Source organism: Nyctereutes procyonoides, unplaced genomic scaffold (genome assembly GCF_905146905.1).
Source record: "Nyctereutes procyonoides isolate TBG_1078 unplaced genomic scaffold, NYPRO_anot_genome, whole genome shotgun sequence".
Classification (NCBI taxonomy): Eukaryota; Metazoa; Chordata; class Mammalia; order Carnivora; family Canidae; genus Nyctereutes; species Nyctereutes procyonoides.
In genome coordinates this window covers 43,942,385-43,965,853 of record NW_026575049.1, presented here as the reverse complement: position 1 = coordinate 43,965,853, position 23,469 = coordinate 43,942,385, and the positions used below count along the sequence as shown (strand labels likewise).

The 23,469-nt window shown below is 40.6% G+C and overlaps 1 protein-coding gene across 3 annotated transcripts in view; it reads right to left on the bottom strand.

Moving 5' to 3' along the window:
* Positions 1–23,469, bottom strand: part of AFF3 (ALF transcription elongation factor 3) — a 521,186-nt gene that overhangs the window by 87,545 nt on the left and 410,172 nt on the right. For 2 of the 3 annotated variants that reach the window (XM_055329104.1, XM_055329107.1), the window contains exon 10: positions 6,854–6,894. In XM_055329104.1, the coding sequence (XP_055185079.1) occupies positions 6,854–6,894 (41 nt within the window). The remainder of the gene's footprint in view (positions 1–6,853; positions 6,895–23,469) is intronic. The other variant, XM_055329106.1, reaches the window with a different exon arrangement.

The window sequence follows — 23,469 nt, the reverse complement described above, 5'->3', positions numbered from 1 at the left end:
GCCCGATGTGGGATTCGATCCCGGGTCCCCAGGATCGCGCCCTGGGCCAAAGGCAGGCGCCAAACCGCTGCGCCACCCAGGGATCCCTGGACTATTTTTTTAAAAGACTTATTTATTTATTTATTTATTTATTTATTTATTTATTTATTTGAGAGATAAAGAGAGAGAGAGAGAGAGAGAAAGAGCAGATGAGAATGAGTGGAGGAGGGGCAGAGGGGCAGAGGGAGAGGAAAAAGTCTCAAGCAGACTTCCCATTGATGTGGGGCTCAATCCTACAACCCTTTCCAAGCTGAAACCAAGAGTTAGATGCTTAACCAATTGAGCCACCAGCATGCTCTGGACTGATTTTTTTTTTTTAATAATTCCATTTTCCCCACTCTTTATCTCTGTGGCAATTAATGGTGTTTTTCAATTCTATAGCATCTTACAGGCGTGGACACCTGCTTTAACTCCTCAGTGGTGAGTCCTGACCGTCAATGTCTGTCTCCTTGGTGGTCTGCTGTAGTGGCACACAGTTAGTTTCAGAAAGTATTTTCTATTTTCAGCCCAAAGTTGCCATCTTTCAACTACAAAACTACAAAACATTGTACTTAGTTCATTCATTTATTTGCTCACTGTTTTCTTTCATTCATCAAGTGACTTACTGTGTCTTCTAATTGTTAGAAATTGTGCTATGTGGTAGGGATAAAAAGATAACCAAACCAGAAATGTTAAGATTATTATAATTATTAGTAGACAAAGTATTAGTACAGACTGAGTTAACTATTTGTTAATGTAAAATGTGGTTAGAGCCACCAGTCTCTGACCCCATCCACACCTGCTTTGTTGCTGTGTGGTGGAGGATGAATCATAATCATTGGGAGTCAGAGGAATTTAGTCCCAGCTCTGCCACGTGCTAACTTGGGACCTTGGATGCACCACATCACCTATCTTAGGCTCAGTTTTCTTATTTGTAAAATGAGTCTTTTCTAGTTCATGGGGTTGCTGTGAGGATCACAAAATGAGACGGTCAATGTGATAGTGCCTGTAAACTTTAAAGCTCTTTAAAAAAGTTTTTCATTTACACGATATACCAAAAAGACTTCATTATAAGTAAGGAATCCCTTGCATTGGAGAGACTGCTGTGGGTTTCAAGGACAGGGTTGACAGATACCCTCTAGCATGCCATGTTATTATCTTTAAAGTTGGAAATTTAAAGCTTTCTTAAAAAGTTCTGCATTCCCCACTCCACCCCCCACCCCCCACTCCTTTTTTGGGTCCTTTGAGAAGAGACTGACTGTTAGTAGTGCATGGCAGCTGTGACTTTCCTCTCAGGACATTGTGTAAAATGTCACCCAGAAAGTTACACTTCTGTGCTGGTGGCCACCCCCAGCATGCTCCCTTTGCTCAGTTGGCAAGAGATCAGGAAGATGAAGTGGAATGCAAACCCCCGACCCTGCAGTGTGATGCCCCCCAACCCTTCTCACCTTGCACTGGGGTCGTTTCCAGTCCTGCCTTTGGAGGAACAACAGCCCCACGTGGAAAGAAAATCCCTTCCTTTTAGTCTATTTCTCATTTGCTTAATTCCATTACATTCTCCCAAATGGGAAGAGGAGAGTTGATGGGAGAGATTTATTTGAATGAGCCTAAAGAAGCCCTTCTTTTCTGCAAAGCCAGCATCCCTGTACACGGTAAAGTCCTGAGCATAGGTGCATGGCCATGTCTGCTCACCACTGTACCCCTGGCCAGCTCTGCGCCTGGCTGAGCACGTGGGATGCGCTCAATAAATGCTTGTGGCATAAGTGAATCAATCAATGGCAGTTGTTTGGATTTCAATATAAATGGATTTTGGACCTGAGATATTGCCAGATGGGCAGACAGGTTACAGTCTGGTGATGCATCTCCAAGGCTATAAAAATGTAGCCATTTCTGGAGTCACATGCTGACATTTCAGAAGATGATTATATGCACAATTTAACCACACGGCCACTTGTGCCCTCCAAGTGCCATCACTTCAACAACTGTTTGCATGTTAGCTTTCTTGCTCATCACCCCCCCCTCTTTTTTTTAAAGTCAGGCATAGTTTTTTCCCAGTTCCTATTTCCAGCTGAATGTGATTTATTCATATGAAATTATGCCCCATTTTTATAAAACCCAAGTTACTGCAAATGATGCTTGAGGTTTCACAGAAAATATTAATTCCTGATCTGCTGCTATAAAGCATCCCCGCTCGCTCTGCAGCAGCTCTGTCGCTCTGAGACAGATGGAAGCAGTCCAAGGGTATGATTAACTTCTTAGTCCTGGCAATTTCCTAGTGCTCCTCTTGCCCTAGATTTCAAGATTGACCTCCAGCTTCTCTGCAAATGCACAGTTGCTCAGCTTGATAAATCACACGAATCCCTTTTTTGATCACAGTTATCTACTATTTACTACTTATGAGGTGAAGTTAATCATATTCAGAGGCACTTCATATGCTGCACACATACCCTTCCTTCTCTGAACAGCACTTTGCATATTTTCCACATTACCGGCAATGTGGCAGCTTTCACAGTACAGATAGTCTACACCAAAGACACACCTTTATAAATGGGCCTCATGCCCATTTATCCTTATTCTCCTCTGCCTCTCTCTACTTTGTCCAGTACAATAACCCATAAGGAGAAAAAACCACTTGGGAGGCACGTTATAAGGAGTGATAAGTAAGAAGGAGAGTGTCCCTTTGTAGATTGAGGTTTTCTTATAATTGGCTTGCTTTGCCTTGTTCAGAATTTTGCCATCTCTTCCTGCCTTGGTCTCCTGCTGTTTTTCTCGACTTGGGGAATCAGTGGGCCTCTGGTAGGCCAGCTGACTCTCAAAGGGATAAAACAGATGATAAATTCCACAGTCAGCAATAGGAAAGAACAACAACAAAAAAGTGCCATTCTACCCTCATGCAACCCTTCTTGTCACTGCAGGGTGGCACAGGTGAGCTGGCCAAAGCCCAAATTTGTCTTGCTAGTGTGATCCATCCAGTTTTCGGCACTTTAGCTACTTTGAATGAACCATAAATTAAGCCCATTGCTCGGGCAAAACTGAACAAGGCTACGGGTTTTCTTTGGAGGTGACCACAGAAGACTTTTTACATTTAGGTAATGGAAATATCATAGTTTTAATTTATCAAGGGTGTGTATTGATTGCTTAGGACTCACTGAACTTTAAAGTACCATCTTAACTGTCAGATATTGGATTTCTGCTAGAACGTCTATTTAAACCAGGAAATAGGAGAAATGAAAAGATAGGATTGGCCTTCAAAAGACATCTGGATATTCTCTCATCTGAGAGAAGAAACAAGATTTCTATCTGCCGTTAGAAAGAAAAGGGAAATGTCAACTCTTTTCCTTATAATTAGTCTCATCGGGTCGGGTCTCAAAGACCCGGATGCAGGTTTTCTCACGGGGAAGCAGAGAACAGTCACTGGCATCCTTCAGTGTGCACTCATACCCACCAACGACCCAAGTCAAGTAAACTCTAGGTCATTGTCAAGTTTACATCTTGAAACAAAATGGCTCTACTCCTGTATCAAATGTCCTTGTGTCCACCATGTACTCAAGGTGGCTATAAGGCTAACCAGAAGTTAGACCCACATGTGAACAAACTAACAGGACATGAGTGGCATAGGCTGGGCCAACTCAGCTGCTCTGTCCAACTGTAGAACTGCAGAACTCATGAAAGCACCTTTTCAGGTCTGAAAAGTGCCTCTATTTTCTAGGAGAAAATGAAAGTGCTGCCTTATCAATGGAATTTTATATCAAGAAGTGCTAATACACTGAAAACAATATTTTAGGAAAACAGACTAGATTATGTGAAGGCATGCAGAATAGATTCATACCAGGTTCCAAGTAGCCAGAGATACTGGCATTAGATCTCCACCTCGCGAAGGTCACAACTTGGGGGGAATCTTTACTCAATTCCATTTCGACCCTGAGGTGGTTCCTCCAACAGACAGAATATTGGGCAAGAAGACATGCAGTAGTTTGACCCAGAGTCACATTCATCATTTTCTAGAAAATACTGGTTTAGGGGATCCCTGGGTGGCTCAGCAGTTTAGCGCCTGCCTTCGGCCTAGGGCGTGATCCTGGAGACCCGGGATGGAGTCCTGCGTCGGGTTCCCTGCGTGAAGCCTGCTTCTCCCTCTGCCTGTGTCTCTGCCTCTCTCTCTCTCTCTGTGTCTCTCATGAATAAATAAATAAATAAAAAATCTTAAAAAAAATACTGGTTTATTTAACAGAATAAGTAATGTGCTAGAAAATGACATCTATTACTTGATAAATTAGTATTCCTTAATTTAAGAAAATAGAAAATATTCATCCAATGAACTTAGTAGGGGTTTTAAGTCCTTATTTGTATTTTTAATTTAATTTTATATTTTTAAAAGTTTTTATTTATTTATTCATAAAGAGAAAGAGGCAGGAACATAGGCAGGGGGAGAAGCAGGCTCCCTGTAGGGAGTCTGATATTGGACTCGATCCCAGGACCCTGGGATCACAACCTGAGCCAAAGGCAGATGCTCAACCACTGAGCCACCCAGTAAGTCCTTATTTTTAAAAAGGATTTAAAATCATATCTCCAAATGATTACAGATACTTCTCACTTCTGGAAATTCCTCATGTGGCCCTGAATTCATAGAAAACAGAATAGAGAAAGCTCAGAGAAGGTAGCTTTACACAACTGCATTGTTAGAATAGCAAAGTCAACTCATTACTTTAAAATGAGTCAAATTCCTCCAATTTTGAACAGAAAAACCTTTAGACTTAAGGGACATTTAAAGACAGAAATTAATAAGAAGAGAAACTACAATGGGAACCTCTACTTCCTGGGGCTTCTTTTCTCACAGTATTCTGCTGTGAGTAATTATATAATCAATAGAGGCTAAGATGCTAACTTACTAGTTAGTTAACTATTGGTTTTGTTAAGGGGTTTTAGAGAGAATATCAGAAAAAAGTCAAGGGGAATAGTGTTGCTCATCATTAAAATCCACGCACACTTTCTATCCAGAACAGAGTCATGTATCTTTTGGGAAGCAGCCTTAGAATGTATCAGTTCTAGTTTCTGATGACTTGTCTTCGTATTTGCAACCATGTTTTCAAAGGAATTCCATATTTTCCTAAAATTGGTTTTGATTCATTCTACCAAAGGTAATAATGATGTTTTGGGTTTGTACATGTGGCTTTATTGAAATATAATTTATGTACCATAAAGCTCACCCCTTCAAAACATGCAATTTGATGGTTTTTGGTACAGGGTTATGAGATCAGCACCATAATCTAATTTTACAACATTTTCAATACCCCCCAAAGACATCTTCCAACCATTGGCAATAACATAATATTGTAAACTGAGGGGCTTCACTTGCTTTCCAATGCATTTTGTTGAAGGAAACTTACTTAAGTCAAAGGGAAAAAAGAAATACATAGAGGAAAGGAATTAATGTGTCAGATTTTAAATGTTTCCATCCAGAGTCTCCTACCAACAGACTCAGAAGCAGTACAGTTATCAGCTTTTGTGAAAATCCCAGACGTAATACCAGAAGATCATGTGGCGGACCCTCTTAGAGCACACAAGCTTGTGTGGTTGTCATGGGGAAGGCTTTTCAACTGAAATAAAAATACTCATGCTCAACCTGCCACCATAGAGAAAATGCTTTTCACCCATGTGCACAGATAATTTGCCTAAGTGACAGGTTTTTACCTTGGAGAAGCACTGAACTGAGCTAGTTGACACAGTCAATTATTGTTCATTCAAAAAAAAAAAAGGAAAAAAAAAAGAACTGAGAAGAAAAGGAAGGTGGTGACAGTTAGCTAGATAATGCTGAGGTGCCCACCAGCCAGCCAGGGGAACATCTCCTCCAGTGGGTTCTAACTCAGCAAGAGCCTCCCTTGGGGGCAGAAGCTGGAGTTCCTCTTCTCCTGACAGTTCTTTAAGAAACACACACAGGGCAGCCCAGGTGGCTCAGCGGTTTAGCGCCGCCTTCAGCTCAGGGCGTGATCCTGGAGACCCCGTATCAAGGCCCACGTCGGGCTCCCTGCATGGAGCCTGCTTCTCCCTCTGCCTGTGTCTCTGCCTCTCTCTCTCTCCTCTCTCAATCTCTCTCTGTGTCTCTCATTAATAAATAAATAAATGGTAAAATCTTTAAAAAAAAAGAGAGAGAAACACACACACACCCCAACCTTAGTAAATGAAAACTCACAAACCAACCAAACAGAAAGGGTCTGGTCTGTTCCCGAAAGTAACTTGGTATGTCTCTGTTCAGCTCTTTACACACAGCCTTTTAAAGCAGGGCAGGCTGTGAAATACAGCTTGAGTATTTACTGATTAGTTTTCTCTATCTCCTTCAATAACAAAAGTCTGAAAACACAAGCCAAAGCCAGGAGTAAAAAGTCAGGCACTTGGGACCATGAACTGGGTTATGTGCACGAAGTATTTCAAGAGAGAATTTCATCAAGAGACAGACAGATCCTGGTGAAATGCTATGGAAAAAGTCTGAAGAAAACATCTCAGAATAAATGAAGCACTTATGGCTGAAAAATGAGCTTAGATCTCAACCAATTCCAAAGTTCAGAATTTACTGCCCTATTCAGGTCTTTCCCTCTAAGTTTCCCATCTCCTGTTTCATTGCACAACAAGGGATTCTTCATACTTTCTATGAAATACAACAAGGCGATTTTTGCAGTAATAAACTCCACACATGCATGACAAATCCAAGCATGCAAAATGTTTAACATCCCAGTTCACAGATACTTTAGGGACAAAATCCGATTATGAATTATATGCCACAATAAATAGGGCTCAATGTTTCATAAAGCAATTTATAGTTCATAAAAATGACAAAATGTACCTGTCAGACAGAGCGTGGAGAGCAGTTCTCTGGGCTGCCTGCTGGAAGGAAGGACAGAGATGTTTATTTAATATTCTGACTTTAAATTATGTACTCAATCAACACTTTTAAAAAACCAGTATCACACACATTTTTGCCATGTGGGCAAATATTAAACTACCAGCAACATGGTAGAGAGCCCCACCATGTTAAGAAATGGTTTCCAGAACAGTTGACAGAAGCCCTGCAGTGCACACCTGCCACCAGGGGGCGGGAGGCATGGTGTGCTCGGCAGGGGAGATTATAGATGAATGCCCACTGCTGATCTACCAGGAGAGGATCAGAGCTGTTTCATTTTTGCTCGCTGAAATCACTTTTCCCATGGTTTTATTCTACGTTCCTCTAAGAAAAAAAGCTGTTTTGGCTCCTTTGTAGCATCTTTCTCAATCAAAGTGTAACTTCGACTCAGTTTTCATCAGATTTATTGAAAAAGTCACTACCATTGGAAATTGGAAGGCCGACTGGAAATGTGATGATATTATGAGACTATTGATTTGTTTTAGGCAAAGTAATGACATTGGGGCGATTTTTAAAAGTCTTGTAGAGAAACCATATTGAAATATTTATGGATACAATTATATGATGTCAAGATTTGCTTTGAAACAATACAGTCGGAGGGAAGGGAGAGTGGGTGGGCGTTTATAAATGAAACAAGATGGCCTTGGGTTGATAACTGTTGAAGCTAGGGGATGAGCACATTGGGATACTATTATATTATTCTTGGCATTTAAAAAAAAGATTTTATTTATTTATTCATGAGAGACACACAGAGAGAGGCAGAGACATAAGAGGGAGAAGCAGACTCCCTGCAGGGACTCTAATGCGGGACTTGATCCCAGGACCCTAGGATCATGACCTGAGCCAAAGGCAGATAGATGTTCAACCCCTGAGCCACCCAAGTGCCGTTGTTCTGGGCATGTTTGTATGTTTTCGAAACTTTCCCTAATACCAAAACTAAGAGAAAAAAAAAAAGAAGGCGGCCACCATTTCTCCATCAGATTTTCTCAGGTTTGTAATCACCTTCCTTTTTTTGTCTGCCTTTTCTATATTTTTGTACATTGGCTTTCTATTGCTAAGCACTGTGAAACTTCAGAAGGCCAAGGTCCTACTCCATTCTGTGTCTCAGAAGTTGTAATTGGGAGGGGATCAAAGCATGGCCTCTAAGACCGGGGTTTACTCAGGGTGCAGCAGGAAATAAAGAGTGCACACAGTTTGTTTTCACTGTGTACACTACACATGTCAAGTGTACTGCTTACCAGGGACACGAAACTGTTTCCCAGGCTATTCCTCATTCCATTTAGACAGCAGACAAAATAGAATCTTCAGAATAGAAAAAAAAAAATGACACATCGGCGTCATCAGCCCTATTGCAGAAATGAAATATATCCTGGATGGGAGCTGCATGTCTTTGTATCAGTCAGTCCAACACTACCGAATTACTACTGTGTAGAGACTATTGTGCTGGGCTCCAGGAGGGACAAAAACAAAAGCAGAATTAATCATCGTCTTGGAGAAGCTCCATCCCTAGGTAGGAAGTCACACCGGAGGCACAGGGATGACTTGAGGACATTTAGGAAATCACACACAGATGAAAAGGTTAAGGTAGGACAGCGTTAGGAGGGGGCAGGTCTGAGTGACTGCTAAAGGTTGGTGGACCAGTAGCTCCTCAAACAGTGCCTAGAACTGTCAGCAGGTGCTCGGTAAATATCCACTGAGTAAACATTACATGAATGAATCAATGAGGGAATCCTTCCCAACTAAAGTTGGAGCAGAACTTGAAAGACAAGGAGTGTCTGGCTGTGAGTAGGGGTGTTTCTTCCCATTACATGCATGAAGGGGATCACTGCTGGTGTTAGGTGCCTGGGGTTGGGGGTGCAGAAAACTTTCAAGATCAGGAGGGTCCCTCATACAGTGAGGAAATGTCCCCTTAAAACGACAAGGGTGGCTCTATGGAGAAACACCAGAGCAAAGTAGGAATGCAAGTCAGAATTGAAAGAAGTCAGATTTGCCTCCGGGCCTGGCAAAAGGAATTGAAAATAAACAAATAAGAGGAACTTAGGTAATTCCCACAAATGATATAACCACATTGATTTAAGAAAAAGCACAAAGTTGTAAAACTGGGAATTGAAAGTCTTATGTTCTGGGAGAGGTTTTGTCATTTATTTATATGGCAGCCTAGAGTCTGGCCCCTCAACCTATGTCTGTTTCCAAATTGCTCTTTCCTTCCTTGAAGGGGATGACAAGGGAGCCAGTCAGTCAATACCCAGGCTATTGCAGACAATCTAAAGGGTTACTACCTCCCCTTTTCTCCTGGTTTTTGCTAAATTAAGGCCCAAATGTCCTGGCATTCTAGCATCACAGAATTAGTCCAAGAGAGGAAAGAAGAACATCACAGAGCTTCTCTTTGTGAGGACACCCAAGGGAGTAGGAAAAGGCATAGGGGAAGAGGTGAGAAGCCTGAGAAAGACCTGGAGCCCAGGAGCCCCCTCGGATACCTCAGAGGATGGGTACTTCCTTCTCTTGCGCTCCTTTCTCTGTGTGCTCCTGGAGGGCCAGCCTAGGAGCATGCCCACGAAAAGTACCCAGCAAGTGACGAGCAGCCATTTCTATTCTCAGGTTTGTCTCCCAAAGGGTTCTCTTCTCACTCATCAAGATGGCTTTCACTTTTGGCAGCTATCCTCAAAAAGAACTTAACTCTCTACCCTTGAGTCTGCCTAAATATACAAAAATAATTTGGAACTCTCCAAAGGAAAGATGGCATGCATTATTAGTACAGCCTCTTAACATTATCTCAGCAGGAGGCAGTGGAGACAGACTCTTCCCAGAAAAACAGAAATCATAAGGGATGTGACTAAAAGTTCATCAGAAACCTCTAACATGGCCTCTGAAGTTTTCCCTTGCCATGGGCATCCATGTTTAAAAAGTCTATGGACTCTTTTCTCTCCTGCCTCCAAATACTTCCTGCTGACTTTTGTGATAAGGAAACAGTGCTTTTTTTTTTTTTTGATGTGCAGCCGATAAGAAAATTATTTAGACAGCAAAAGCAACAAAACCCAAATAGCTCAGTTGCTCAAGCACCACTGGAGTGATGTGTCCCAGGTGGTGGCACCTGTGGAGAATAACTGTAGGCCTGATGCAAGCTCTCACATAAGCTTAACTGGAAGCTTGGAGCAGGGGCTGCTTTCTCTTAGCAGATGGATGGGATGCTAGGGCTGAAAGGCTCTGACATAGGTCATAGACATACGAAGGTTTAGACATCGGTCATCCCACCAGTCATTAAGCTGTGTCTTTCTGTGACAGTCACTCTTCAATCTGTCCACACGATGCATGTCACTATCCACTTCCCACCGTGGTATTTAGCACCTCTGATTGCCTGCACCACTATTTTCAATGCCTGGTTTTGATTGTGCTATTTAATTTGCAGTTATTCTACACCATTAAAAACTTTACAGAGGGTGACTCATCATCCATCAAGCAAAGAGATGAGAGTATTTTAAACATTTTAAATAATTCCTTGAGAAAATAAAAGCTTTATGGCATTAGATTAAAACTGTATGTCATATACGGAGGCAAAGACCACATTTTTTTTTTTACTGCCTTGTCTCTTAAAAGTACTTTGATTTTTGCATACTATTTCACTTAATGGTTGGAAAATAATAAAATAAATAAACATTGGAATTAAAGAGCAGAGAAAAAATTACTTAGGTGACTCATGATTGAAGCCTGAAAAACTACTCATAGTAAACTAGATGAATTGCCCAATTTCCTTCTTTCAAGAGTTGTACATTACAGCAACCATATTTTTCTCTTCCTAAATTATCAACTCCTCTAGTAACTTTCCTCTTATTCGGTTCTCAGCAAAATAGGTTGAGAAGGTTAAGGGAATGCTTCATTGATCTCTCCAGAGTTCATTACTCATTCATGAATGACTCTGAAGCATAAGTCTACAAAACAAGTTTTCTACCAGAAATAATCATTTTCCAGGTTCTCTCCAAGAGATGACATCTTTTCTCTGTCTTCATTACAGTGAGCTCGGTGTTTTGGAACATAATCAGTAGACATTCAGGTTTCAATGTATGCTAAATGAATTACCAGTCACAATCTGTTATTGAAGGGAACTCAAAGAGGAAATTAAGTGCCCTTCTTGTAATTGGGTTGTGCACAGAACAAGTTTATGGATGCTGGAGTGGGAAGGAGAATGAAAGGAAGAGGCTGAAATTCAGAGGGGTCTCAGGATAATCCAATTTCTCTTTTACTTGCTAGAAACAGACGAATGTGTGGACAGATCTGTAATTTAATCTGAAGTATCTCCGACGTACAGGTACTAGGCTCAGCTTGGGTGACAGGCAAAAGTGGACAAAACTCTCCTCACATTGTACTTAGGATCTAGAGCAAGTCAGGCATGAAAAGCTAAACATACACAAACATTCTAGATTATAAGGTCTACGGCTGAACAGCACAGGGCGAACAGAATACTAAGGAGATCTCGGTTGGTCAGGGAAGGCTCGCTAAGTAAAGCACAAAAAAGCTCATGCCTGCAGGATAAAGATGTTACTGAACCAGAGAAATGGGAGTGAGTGGGGAAGGAAGGGATCCGGGCAGGGAAGACAGTTTGGGAGCAAAGGCCTAAGGTAGGCCTAGATCTTTGTTCAGTCGAAGAACTACATGAAGGATAATACGACTGACATTTTTCAGGTATCACTCTGGCTTCTGTGTGGTGAATGGATTTGAGCAGGAAGGGACCATGTTTGAGGTTGTTGCAACAAAGTAGGCAAGAGAAGTGCTTGGTAGCACCAGACAGGAGAGAGTCTGTGTTACATTCTGGAGGCAGAACCCAGGGAAATGGTGATTGTTAAGATGTGGCACAGACATCTGAGGCATCAGGAATGAGTCCCAGGTTTCTGGCTTGAGGCGCTGGTAAGCATGAAGAGCCACCGATGCATAGAGATACATGGCTGAACTTTCTGGATCTACAGTTTGCTATTCTCAGAGAAGCAGATTCAGGATTCAAGTAGTTAGAACACTTCCTTTATTTTTTCATCTGCATGTGAATAAACTCTATCTTTTTAGGCTTATTATATGACAGTAAAGCAGGTATCTCTGCGGCAGTGATTTTAATCATTTGGCTTCACCTGTGTTAGGATGTTGTATCCATATTCAACGACTTGAATAAATACTATCACAGCTAACCTTAGTTCTTCTGTTTTGGCACTACTGAAGCACTCTGGGAGATTTAGACTGGATTCACCTACCTTTACAGGACTTCTGTCTGGTGAGGCCTTAGTTTTCTTGCCATTTTTCTGCAAGTTGAGGCTTGTACTTATTAATTAATTTCACGGCTTAATTTCCTTCTACATCTCTTTAACACATCTTATGTTTCATTAACTTAACTTTTATGCTGTTGCTTTTCACTTCAGTCCTAGCTCATGGGTCTCTTAACTTTTTATGCTGGGAGCTTCTGTTTCTTGTTTTCAACCTGGTTAGCAATATTTGTCAGACAAAGGAAGAGTCTTATGCTCTTCAGTATTTCCTCTGTAAAAATAAGTCTTGTGCATTTTCAGATTTCTAGAAATGTTGTCTAGGAAGGATTTTTTTTCAGTAGCCTTTGACCTATCCTGTCCTCTGTCAGGGGTTGGGCAGAGTCACTGGGCAGAGTCAGAGATGACAATGTAATTTGTATTCCAAATGAGAACATTTTGGAGAATGAAAGGGGATGCTACCCAGATGGGTGTTGGGGGCAACAAAGAAAATCTGCTTTTCTGGGCACGCTGAGCTGTATTGTATGGCTGCTCTAATAAAGACAACGCTGCACAAATATAAATAAGATCAGGATGAGAAGATAGAGTTTCAGGGGCTTAGGAGCTTGTCAATAAAGACAGCAAACAGCGGAATGGGGTCAGCAGCAGACAAATTACCTGCATTCTTGTTTAAGTCAAGCCAATGTTTCTGTCATTTTCCTGTTCTCTTTCCAGCTGCTCTTCCCTTTATTTACATTCTGCCTATCATCTGAGGTCTAGCTCACCCTTTTTATAAGTGCTCCTTGACCAAGGCTTTTGTTGATCTTCCTCTCTCTGAACTCCTAGCCCAGAACACATGTTAGCACCAGGTTCTTTTCTTTCTTGAGGACTTTGCCATCTGCTTCGCGAGAATTCTAACCTTGGCTCCACCAGTTCCTTGAGGATCACTAAAGGTGGAAACCCTAGTCCTTCTCCCCTCACCAGAAAGGGCTTCCTGGAGACTGACAACGGTGGGTGGGATTCACAGGCAGGATGTGAGTAGGTAACATATGGGGATGATAATATGGATGCTATTTGCCACAGCTCCAATCTAAGTGTTGGAATACATTTCTTTTTCTTAGCTATATATTTTTTTCTTCTATTTTGCTTTCTTTAAAAAACTAGGGTACACTTTCCTCTTTGAAGAAAGTTTGTCTCGTTTCCACCCCCCCACCCCCACCAGATTGCTTAGATTTGTTTATGTCTACCAGGAATTCTGTAAAGACAATAATAAATGTTTATTGAGCACCTGTTATATCCCCTGGAAAATGCTGACTACAGTTGATATTATACAGGCAGATGAAGACTGCCTTTATAATGGTATCTCATAATTTGGCTCCTGTTACCAGCTGACTGATTTGGGGGACTTGTTTGAGGTCAGATTAGAAGTGACAGTCTAATTGGGCCTTTCAAATCTTCGGAGAGGGGTTAAGGGAGACACGCTTGTTTTCACTGAGCATTTTCTGGACATTTTACTCATTGGAGATAAACTATGAAAAATTTGTGACCTCCGCTATGCAAGATGACAAGTTCCTGCCTCTAGGTTCTGGAGGCTTTGGCCTTCACAAATGAAAATTTAAGGGCAGCCACTAGAAGTCAGGGGAAAGAAAGGAAAGATGTGAGGACTATGTGAGCACATGCCACGGGGGCTGTCCCCTGTCCATGGTGATGACATCAGACTCCTCCTAGAGGGCTGGGGCTCCACTGAGGGCCTAGAACATAAAGGGCACTCTAGATAGTAGGCCATACTGAGGCCCAAGACAAAGGCAGATTATGGGACAGAGGGTCCCAGTGGCTTCCTGGAAGCCTGTGGGGTGGGGAGCTGGTGTGGGAGTGTAAGAGGTCAGTGTCAAATGCAAGAATAATGGTAGGAAGACCTATGGTGGGGCATGAAGCTGTCAGGATTCACCACAGTGTCGGGGGTGGTGGTCTGCAGAAGTAAGCTAAGCAATAGCCAGCCCCAAGCCAGGTCAGAGGAATGTGGCATTGCTGTCCATGGCAAGTAGCTGCATCTAGCTGGCCAGCTGGACACTGACCCCATAAAGGGTCAGGCTCAGGGAGGCTAGATACCAGCTCTTTGAGGACAGGGAGTGAACCAAGCAGGTACTTTGTTGAACAGCCCTCAGTACAAGGTTTAACCAATGGCACAGAGCACATAAACGGTGATAAGTATACTGCTGCCAGAAGACCAAGTCATACTGGGACCTGTCCTGAATGCTGCGGGGATGATGGGTTAGCTTTTATCTCATTCATTCCATTCACTCTCATTCCACAAATATTTTATGCAGAGGATGAGAACTCAAAATTGGCAACTGGGCTTTAGGTTTTAACATGGATTCTAAAGTTTAAAAAAAAAATAAAAATAAAGTTTTTCAAGATTCCATTAGGGATGCCTGGGTGGCTCAGGGGTTAAGTGTCTGCCTTCGGCTCAGGGTGTGATCCTGGGGACCCAGGATTGAGTCCTACATCGGGCTCCCTGTGTGGAGCCTGCTTCTCCCTCTGCCTGTCTCTCTCTCTCTCTCTCTCTCTCTTTAAGATTTTATTTATTTATTCATGAGACAGAGAGAGGCAGATTCCGTCAGTATAATTACCAACTTCGTGTTCCTTTTTGTTTTTGTTTTAAGGAATGAACAAGGCAGTATTTTGCTCTTAAACAGCTACCATCATTCAATTGTCAATTGCCCTCTTGTGTAAAAGAATCTAGCACATCTTTGCTGAACTATTATTTTGTTCAAAACCAATATGACACTCTCTATGAAAATACTTTCCCTGTAAGAAATTAATTTTTTTTTCCTTGTGGTGTTTTCCAGTAAAACCTTTAGCACTTTCTTTCAAGGTACTAAATTAGGGACTATTTGTGGCCCCTGCTGAACAGGTGGTAAGTTATCAGTCTCTCCCCTTCTGTTCCAAACATAACTACTTTATTGTCCTAAAGAACATGTTCACTAAACTCAATCCCCACTAATTAGGGGCTGGGTTGTCTTGTTATCTATGTCCTCAGAATGTTTCAGTTGTGTTAGGAGAGAGATGATAAGAGTCAGATAAATAAAAACTTGTAACATCTAGGCCTACATCTTCAGATTTCACATTTCACCTTCATTGTATGCGTGGCATACATACCCGGGGACTAAGTTTCAACTCTAGGCTTCCAGTTTTTATCATAATTTTCAATTATTAAGTGGTATATGTGCATTATAGGAAAAATGACATGCATACAACAAACACACAACAACAAAACAAAAAACCACCTCCATTTTGCCACTGGGGTGATAGCTACCATTAGCAGCTTGGTGTGAATCTATCCCTATTCTCCATGTAAATGGAGAGTAAAGTAAATCAGGGCTGTCTTGCGACCAGTCTGAACATGGCATTGCACGAAGACTATGAAAGTCTTGAAAAGTAAGGGAAGTATCAAAGCCTCTTGACAAGAGAGGGTTGGGGAGATAGACTGTAACACACTATAAACCCCATTCTTCTTTATTCAGACATATTTTCAAAGTTCCATGCTGTGTGGCAGTGGCCCTGTCTCTCTTCTCCTTCCCTCCTCCTCTTTCTCTCCCCTAAAGCTCCAGAACTTCTCTCCTCTTCCTCCTATCTTCCAGATCTATTCTTCTATGATTAACTCCTTGCCTTTTCTGATATAAATCAATTTTCCTGGCGTCTTCCTCTACTCCTCTCCTTTTATTACTAAATAGCCATTAAAAAAGGTTCCAGAAACACAAATAAAGAACACTCTTGGGGAGAAGGAAGAGAAGTAGAAGGGAGAGGGGAGGATGTTAAAATGTGTACTTTAACAGCTTTACAATAATACATATTTTATATTAATATAAAACATTTTCTATTAATCTACTTTAGTATTTTTGTCCAGTTACATTAAAATATTGAAACAGGGGTTCGGTAAGGTTGACTTGTTCATAGTCACAGAGTCGGTAAGTAATGGAACCTCAGGCCACTGAGGTACCACAGAGCACCCCAGTCCTGTCTCTACCTCACTGTGACTATTCTTGTCAGAAGGTGAATTAGGAATTCTTTCAATCTCAGTGCCAAAAGGACTAGGGGGATCCTGTGTGGATACTAACACACACACAGGGCAAGCTTCCTGTGGGGATGCTAATGAAGAGGAAGCATAAGAGTCACCTTTTAGACAGGTGTTTGCAAAGGAGATGGGAGGGTTTTAGGTTTCTGAGACTAAAATCTTTTCCTCAAGAGGTTTACAGGTAGAAACATATAGTTTATCTCAGAGCTTGACAGAAACTCCTAAGGAGGAAGATTTTATTTTATTATTTTATTTATTATTTTATTTTATTTTATTTATTTTATTTTTTTACCTCTAGAGCTCACCAGGACAGAATTGCATATATAAAGGAAGTGCTTGCTGCCTGGGTCAAGTCTAGGTAGGTCCAGAGATCACTGAGGATTCACCAGAAAAATGAGGCAAACCCACCAGTATTGCTGGATGATGATGAAAAATCCAAGTTCAGCTGTAAATTCTCACAATGGTGATAGTGGTGGAAACATCTGGATTCTGGGACAGAACGCTGGCAAGGTAATAGCCTTCCATGTGAGTGTTTATGTGTGTGTGTCTGTGTGTGCAAGTGGTTATCTAGCATCTGCAATTTCAAACAAGCAAACAAGCAAGAATGATCAACATATCTAAGGATGGCTGAGTAGCTTGGAGATAGTCTACAGGTAGTATGTTGATTTAAATAATTCCTGGTTGTTGAATGGAATGGAAGGTTAAATTTGGAGTATGGAGGGGATGCAACCTAAGCCCTGCAGTTCTACTGTGGCTTTGTGGCCTGCTTGTTAGGGTTGGTCATCCACACACTCTTAGAACTCATCTCACAGAGCAGTTTCACTGCGGGCCAGATCTTGAGCATGGCCAAGATGGTGATGGCCTGTTAACAACTCTCATTTTTGGCATTGCAGGTAGATACTGGGTTCAGTCACTTCCTACTTTGTTGGGTTTGCCAAATGCCTTTTAAATCTTTCAACAAAATCCTTATGCTACCTCAAAATAATTCTTTGGTGGGGACCCATTCACTTTCCACTGACCTTGGTTTGTGTTCAATTATTATGAATGCAACTGGAGCCTAAGTTGTGTGGAATATAAACGTTACTTTGTTATTGTATAAAGATGAGAGTCACATAGATGTTTTGATAGTTTTGTTGTAAACGCAACCAAAATCTTAAGTCTGGCTTTACGTTTCACTTAAACATCTTTTTCACTTAGATGACATAGCAATATTTGAAGGTAAAAATAGTTTTCTAATAGTTAAGAGTCTTATGGTTGCACTTTGCAAACCAATTTTTTAACATAAAAGAAAGTTAAATCGATTCTGATTGTGTTCCTATTAGTATTAGCATTTTCACTTCTCAGGAGGCCACTGCCTTAGGGTTTATATGTGAAAATAGTCTCACATATAAGATGTTGTAATCATATATTCTTCTCTGAACTGCTTTGGACTTTTAAGAATGAATCCCAGTTTGAAAGAAGTGGCACCCAGAGACATGTTGTTGAACTGACCTCCCCAGAGAGATAGTCCGGCTAACTTGCACTTTTTGAGCATGAAGACGACCTTTAGGTGGCCTGATGTTTTGGGAACTGTCTGGTCAGCTTCTTAAAGATGGTGTTCTATCACTCAGCACAACCTGTTGGCTGCAAATATGGTCAGGATGGAACTGGCAAGTGCCAAGGGGCGTTGAATTACCACAAGTGATTATGCTCCATGTAGAAACAACAGGCTAAGAGAGTCTCCTGAGAAAAGCTGTGCTAGGAGATAACCAGCCCCACTTGGAGAAGATTGGGAAAAACACAAACAAAAATAAAACTTTCCAAGTGTATATCTGGACCAAACACCTGAGTGACTGTAGGTAAATCCCTCACTAAATGAAACCACTCAAGCCTGGATCTGAGTGATAGCATATACTCCGAGGAACATCCATTCTTGAATGGTTACACTTCTGAAAAAACTATTGAAGATTAAAAACCATTAAACTCACAGGACAAAGGACTATTCCTCTAAGTTAAATAGCTACATCCTCTGGAGGGGGATTTCCACTTCCTCTGCCAACCTGGGGCTCTCCTGGCAGCTGTATTGAGAAGAGGAGCATGCCTATCAACTCTTGATGCATGCATGGCCTTTCTTCTGTTCTGCAAATGGAGAGTCTATATTTTGTTGGTACTGATATTCACCATTAACAAACACTTGGCTTAGTTTCAAAAATGAAGGTCCTCTATGAATTCTTGAACTTAAAGCAATGATTCTCTGTTTCTTTTTTTTTTGTATGTGTTAATTATATGTTTACCCAAGTTTCATGGATCATCTTTTAATTTTCATATAATTTTCTCATTTCCTGGATTTCTGTTCAGGGTCTTCCAGCTGAAGCTAGTCACATCCTATGGTCCAGGCTGGCTGGGCATAACTAAACTGACATAAATCTCATTTGGGTCCTCGGAAGAGGTCTGAGAAAATATTTTAGGAAATAGGGTTCTGGGCCTTTGTGTATCTGTGCTCAGTGACATTTAAGTCAGCTGATAATTTCAGTTTTGGAAATTACTGTTCATTAACTTGAAACAAAGGCCATTACATTTTTGGGTGTCTACCCAAGCTCGTGTTTTTCACAAATGTTTTTGAAGAGTGGCGTGAGTTAATAAAATTGGCCATATTAAGAGAATTTTGCATTTGCTTCTGGTGACAATAAAATTTTATTTATATAATCTGATTACTTAACTAAGTTTTAGGACTGTTATACAAATAAAAACCTCCTGCTTCACATTTGAGTTTTTACTGACTTCGACAGAAGCTTCGAGTATATGCTTACTTCATACACATGACAAAAACCTGACAGGCAGCAGTTTTCAAATTGACTTACTGCTCTATTCCTATATTAAAAAGAAACCAATTCATCAATATGATTAAATTGGATATTTAGCTTAGGTATAACATTAATTCAAGACTAAACATAAAACCAAACATAAACAACTCTTTTTTTTCCTGTTCTATTAATATATGCTTTTTTTTTTGTACATTGAGGGCAGAGCTTTTCCTGGCATTTAAAATTTACTTTAAATTTTTAAGGCTAAATTATCATAATGAATATCACTAACGTGTCTTGTTTGATGTTCGGCACTTAGTGGGCATTTAAGATTATTCTCAGAATGACTCTAATGTAAAAATTTTTAGCTCTTGTTTGACTACAAATAACATCTACAATACAGTTCATTTCTAATGTAGGAGAAACTTGATTTTGGAATCTTGCCCCTCAAACCTGGTCCTGATTACTGCTTCAACTCCTGTTTATATAATTCTACACAAGTTTGGCAGGATTCAAGAGCACATACCAGGGTGTTGGCTTTTATGAATCTCCTGGGATGTGAATGTCAAGCTGACTGGATGAACTCTGGCCACAAATCCCAGACAAGCACAATGACTCTATTTATTCAGACTTGGCCGCCTGAATGCAGATTGACTCTGTGGGTAATAAATTTTCACAGGCCAAGAACTCCGGCATCAACCAAGCTGATCTTGAGAAGAAAAATGTACCCAGGGAAGTGGAGCTGGGCTGCACAAACCTCCTATGTTTTTATTCCACGTCTGCATATCATTTAGCTAATTCATTTGGTCACTGATAGACATGCACTGCCAATGGCTTCAGAGGTTCTTTTCGAAAGCTCTGCTTTCTCTTATGCAATTGTCATATTAAAAAGGAACAAGAGAAAAAATGAACAGCGCCTATTACAATTGGCAATCTGCTTTCAATATTACACCCCAAACTGATGTTAGTTATCCAATGGCCTCTATGGTAAAAAGGAGAGAACTGAGTGGGAATGCTTCTGTGTCTTCCCATAAGAAACCAAAGGCAACAAAAAGCAATGAGAACTGCAATTCAGTGCTCAGAGCAATTGCACCTATAATCTTGACATCTTGATGTAGCGAGGCTCTAGATTCATTCCAAGAGGGCTGAGATTCTTTTTGAGAGATACAATTAACACTCTATGCATTAAAAATAAGAAAAGAACTGGCTCTTTAACTTGAAGATTTATGTTAACTACCTAGATATCTATTAAATTAATTGTGTGCTCTCCAAATATTGATTGGGGATTAAAGGTAACTTTTCTTCATTGTAAGAAGTAAATTATGCCAGAAGGAGAATTTCCCTCTACAGATTATATCCAATGATTAGTGCCTGTAAAATTAAAATTGTCAGTTTGAGTGGATAAACTATGCTCATTTAAAGAGAAAAATTCAGTTATACAATTAAAATGAAAAGACTGCTTGATACTGTGTGGATAATGTAATTACTGGAAGCTACAGGCACATACGTAGCCATTCAATGTGGATTCCTGCTTCTTTACTCTCCCTAAGCTTATATATTTGTCATCTCTGAAACACTGTCTGCAGTTGACACTCTCTCAGCTACTCCTTGCTGAAAGTTTAATCATCTGTTCCTCTCCTTAAGCCTTAGCTGTAATAATTTCATCTAGATATTTGCCTTGTCCGACTTCCCCAAGCTTTTCCTGACTTGAGAGGCAGAGCTCCTCTTTTTACCAAATTGGAAGACATGAAATATAATCAATCGCTTCAAGTCCATTAAAAAAAATTCCTCTAGTACTTGGTGACTTTAAGAATAATTTCGTCTTAAATCTTCTAATTTCTTTGCATTCTTACATGAGGATATTGGCCTTTGGAATGTTAAAGTCAAGAGTTACAGAAAAGGAGATCTAAGCAAATTACTACATGTATCAGCATCTTTCATTTACCCAAACTAGAAAATGGATTCTCATATTATTTGTCCTAGTCCCAGTCTGAACCTTATCAAGTGTGAAAATTATAAGAGCAAACATTGGAATATGCTTCCATTTTAATTACATCCCCTAACTTTCCAGGTAAATTTTGTCATAATCTTAGCTCTAGAGGTCACAGTAAAAATTCTGCTATCATTGAAAGGGAAGGCTATCGAGAAACCCATTCTTTTGGTTTTGGAGGCTTCTGTTTGAGATAAGTTCTGAACATCTGTAACTTCAACATGGCTTCACGGTAACCATATTAAGAAGTGATTATAGGCATTTCCATGGGGATTGGATAGAACTTTCCTCCTAAATAGGTAGATTATTTGTACATTAATCTACGGCCACCTTATGATTTTGGATCTTATGTTTTTGCCTTCTCTGTCAACACCTTTGATCTTTGGATAGGATTAACTTGAAAAATTGTAGTGCTCAGTAAAAGAAATAAAGCTAGAGCAAAAGTTATCTTTGATACTGTGTATGTATTCATGTATCCATCCATTCAGCAAGTATTTAGAGCCTGCTGCTATGCCACACCCAGTCCCTGCCCTCAGGAAACTTCCAATCTCATTGGTAGAGACATATTTTAAAAAGTAAACATAACACATCACTAAAGTTATGATGAGACTTAAGAAGAAAGGTTAAGATGGCTGGGAAAAGGACTAACTGGGGGTCCAATTTAGATAATGGGGAGGCCCCTGAGAAACTGAAAGTTATGTTATGCTTCCAGCATGAGTAGGTGTTGGTCAGACAAAAAAAAAAAAAAAATGATGGAGAAGCCTCTGGAGGTCCTGAGGCAGCTGACCATGGCCTGTTGGAGGAGCTGAAAGAAGGCCCATGTGGCTAATGTGTCATGAATGAGCTTAATGTGATGTGAAGGAAAAGATGTGAGTGAAGCTGGACTGTGTAGGGTAGTGTTAGTCATGCTATGGGTTCTGGATTTTATCTCAAGTGAAACGGGAAATTATTTAAGATTTTGGACCAAGGAATGAGTTGATCTGATATATATATATATATTATATATATATATATATATAATATATATATAATATATATATATATATATATATAATATATATATATATATATATATATATATAATATATATATATTTTAAGATTTTATTTATTTATTCACGAGAGACAGAGAGAGGCAGAGACACAGGCAGAGGGAGAAGCAGGCTCCATGCAGGAAGCCTGATACGGGACTCGATCCCAGGACTCCAGGATCACACCCTGAGTCAAAGGCAGACGCTCAACTGCTGAGCCACCCAGGCGCCCCTGATTTATATTTTTAAAAGATCATTGTGAAGAGGCTGCATTATGGAGAGAAAGAATAGAAATATGCTAGTGTTTCCTAGAATAGTTTATTATTTATTTATTTAAAGATTTATTTATTTATTTATGATAGACACACACAGAGAGAGAATGAGAGGCAGAGACACAGGCAGAGGGAGAAGTAGGCTCCATGCCGGGAGCCCGATGCAGGATTCGATCCCAGGACTCCAGGATCGTGCCCTGGGCCAAAGGCAGGCGCCAAACCGCTGAGCCACCCAGGGATCCCTATTTATTTATTTTTAAAAAGATTTTATTTATTTATTCATAAGAGAGACAGAGAGAAAAAGGCAGAGGGATAAGCAGGCTTCCTATGGGGAGCCCGACACGGAACTTGATCCCAGGACTCTGGAATCATGACCTGAGCCAAAGGTAGACGCTCAACCACTGAACCACCCAGGTGCCCCTGGTTTAGACTAGCCAGGATGGAAAGAAATGGAAAGGCTAGTATTTAATTTTGGAGGTTGAATTTATAGGCCTTAGAAATGAAATTAACATTCAAGTGGGAAGTGAGAGTTGTCAAGGATAACCCTGGTGTTTTCTAGGCTTAAACATCTGGGTGTCTGGCAGGGCCACTTTCAGAAATGGAAACAATCACAAGAAGAATATATCTGTGTGTGAGTGGGTAAGGGGTGGCAAAGACCAGAAGTCCAGTCCGGCACAAATTGAATGTGAAATGCTTGTGATACATCCAAGTGGAAAAGTCAAGTAGGTCTGCAGTTCAGAAAAGAGTTCTGAGCTGAGGATGTAACTTTAGAAACTGTAAGCATATAAAAAATGAAGGTCATGGGAATGGATGAGATCACCTAGAGAGAGAGAGAAAGAAAAAGGAAGTGGAGAACAGAAATCATGAATAAATGCTGAAAGACTCCAATATGTAAAACTGGGCAGGGGAGGAGCAGCCAGCAAAGGAGCCTAAGAAGAAATAGTCAAAATGGTAGGAAACAAACCAGGAGTTTAGTATTAGACACCTCAAGAAAAGTGGGGTGATCAATAGTTTTTTTTTTTAAGATTTTATTTATTTATTCATGAGAGACACACAGAGAGAGGCAGAGACACAGACAGAGGGAGAAGCAGGCTCCATGCAGGGAGCCTGATATGGGACTCAATCCCGGGACTCCAGGATCATGCCCTGGGCCAAAGGCAGGCACTAAACCGCTGAGCCACCCAGGGATC